This window comes from Dama dama, chromosome 23 (genome assembly GCF_033118175.1).
Source record: "Dama dama isolate Ldn47 chromosome 23, ASM3311817v1, whole genome shotgun sequence".
NCBI classification, from domain to species: Eukaryota; Metazoa; Chordata; class Mammalia; order Artiodactyla; family Cervidae; genus Dama; species Dama dama.
In genome coordinates, this window is record NC_083703.1 from 47,736,608 (window position 1) to 47,738,431 (window position 1,824).

Below are 1,824 nucleotides of genomic sequence, written 5' to 3' on the forward strand. Positions count from 1 at the left end.
TTCACATGATGTGCTCTGCATATAAGTTAAATCAGAAGGGTGACAACATACAGCCTTGACATACTCTTTTCCCAATTTTGAACCAGTCAGTTGTTCCAAGTTCATTTCTTTTTTTTTTTTTTTTTTTTTTAAGCTCCTGGATGAGGTTTATTTTCCAACTGACAACTTATATTAGGTAAAACAGTCTCCAAACTAGACAAGAAACACATATATGTGGTTGAAGGAGTGAATTAAATTACAGAGTTTAAACATTTGAAAACAGTCTGGGGGGAAAAACCTATATAGTGCTCAAACTGTACCTTTAAAAATACTATTTTATTTATCCTCATGTATGAAAAAAGGGGTATACTACCATGTGTACATACATACCAATATTGGAAACAGAATTCAATAATGAATCACACATAAATTTTACAAAGAATAAACAAACATTAAAAAAAACACTGATTGGTTATAGAAAGCAGAGTGGAAGAAAAAACCATTAGCTGTCATCTTCATTTCCATTAAAGAGCAGCACCCTCTGAGAAGAAACAAATTAGTCATTAAGACTCACCTACAGTACACAATAATATACACAAACCGAAGTTAGTGATTGTACTGGTTTTATTCACTTTTCCTAAGCCACTTTATCTTCCTCATGCTCAATGCAAAGAAAATAATATGAAGAAAAATATGTCCTCATTATTCACAATAAAAAGAGTCTGCCTCATTCTGCAGGCCTGGCATATGGTATAAAAGGGAGCACTTCATGGCTCAAGGGGATCAAAGCATCATTTTGATTCTGAGCCACCAAATAGGATCTCATGCATATTTGGTGACTGGACTAACTCCACAGGAGCTGTGATAGACTGAACCATTTCTGTGGTATCCCCAAATCTCACTAAATAAGAAACAGCCCTACACAAAAAAGATAACCATCAACCTGCCCATAAATTCTATCTGTAAGGCTCTTTTTCTAGAGCAAGGTGGAAAGAGGGGTCCTTGAGTACATGGATACAAGTGTCGCTGTGGCCTAAAGATTGCTGGATTGATATTGTGTCTGATATGATGAAGAAAATTCCAGATTAAGAAACTTCCACAACTTGTCTCAATTCTTCAAATAATGGAGCAAGTTCCTTTTCCAGGCTGACAATTAGTCCTGTATTAGCACTGCTGCTGGCTATGAAACTCACTACCAAAGGTAAACGATTGAATTGAACCACCTGGTAGGTGTTATAGTAACAGATGATACTTTTATTTTTTGAAAGTCCGAGTTTGCTCCCTTGGTCTGTTGCAAGGGCAAAAGTTGATAAGAAACCAGGTCTCAAAGCATGCTCTGGAGCGTTATCATTGGCCACTTTAATGACAGGCACTCCATCTCTATCTGACACAACAATAGCATGGAGCCCCTCAACACTTGGTAATTTTTTATACAGGAATCGTTTTAGATCATCCGCCATGATGAACCCCTTTCTCCCGCAGGATCAATCTCCACGCCTGGGTTTCTGGGCTGCCTGGTTCTCTGAACTGTCAGGGACAGTTGTTCAGGGACAACTTCTGGGACAGGTTCCTCTAAAAGCTGCAGTCACATGATTTGTCCCAAGTTCATTTCTAACTGTTGCTTCTTGAGCCATATACAAGTTTCCCAGGAGACAGATAAGGTGGTCAGTATTCCTATCTCTTTAAAAATGTTACAGTTAAAAAAATAAAAAAATAAAAAAAAATAAAAAATAAAAATGTTACAGTTTATTGTGATCCGCACAGTCGCAGACTTTAGTGTAGTCAATGAAGCAGAAGTAGATGTTTTTCTGGACTTCCCTTGCTTTCTCTATGATCCAGTGAACA

At 37.3% G+C, this 1,824-nt stretch overlaps 1 protein-coding gene across 1 annotated transcript; it reads right to left on the reverse strand.

Moving 5' to 3' along the window:
- Positions 1–585: 585 nt before the first annotated feature.
- On the reverse strand, positions 586–1,574 carry LOC133044837 (ragulator complex protein LAMTOR3). The gene has a single exon (XM_061126627.1). The coding sequence runs from the start codon at positions 1,437–1,439 to the stop codon at positions 1,065–1,067; it is 375 nt and encodes a 124-aa protein (XP_060982610.1). The 5' UTR covers positions 1,440–1,574; the 3' UTR covers positions 586–1,064.
- Positions 1,575–1,824: the final 250 nt, after the last annotated feature.

What these genes read in the sequence shown, in the direction of transcription:
- LOC133044837 (XM_061126627.1), bottom strand. Translation starts at nt 1,439, where the DNA reads ATGGCGGATGATCTAAAACGATTCCTGTATAAAAAATTACCAAGTGTT.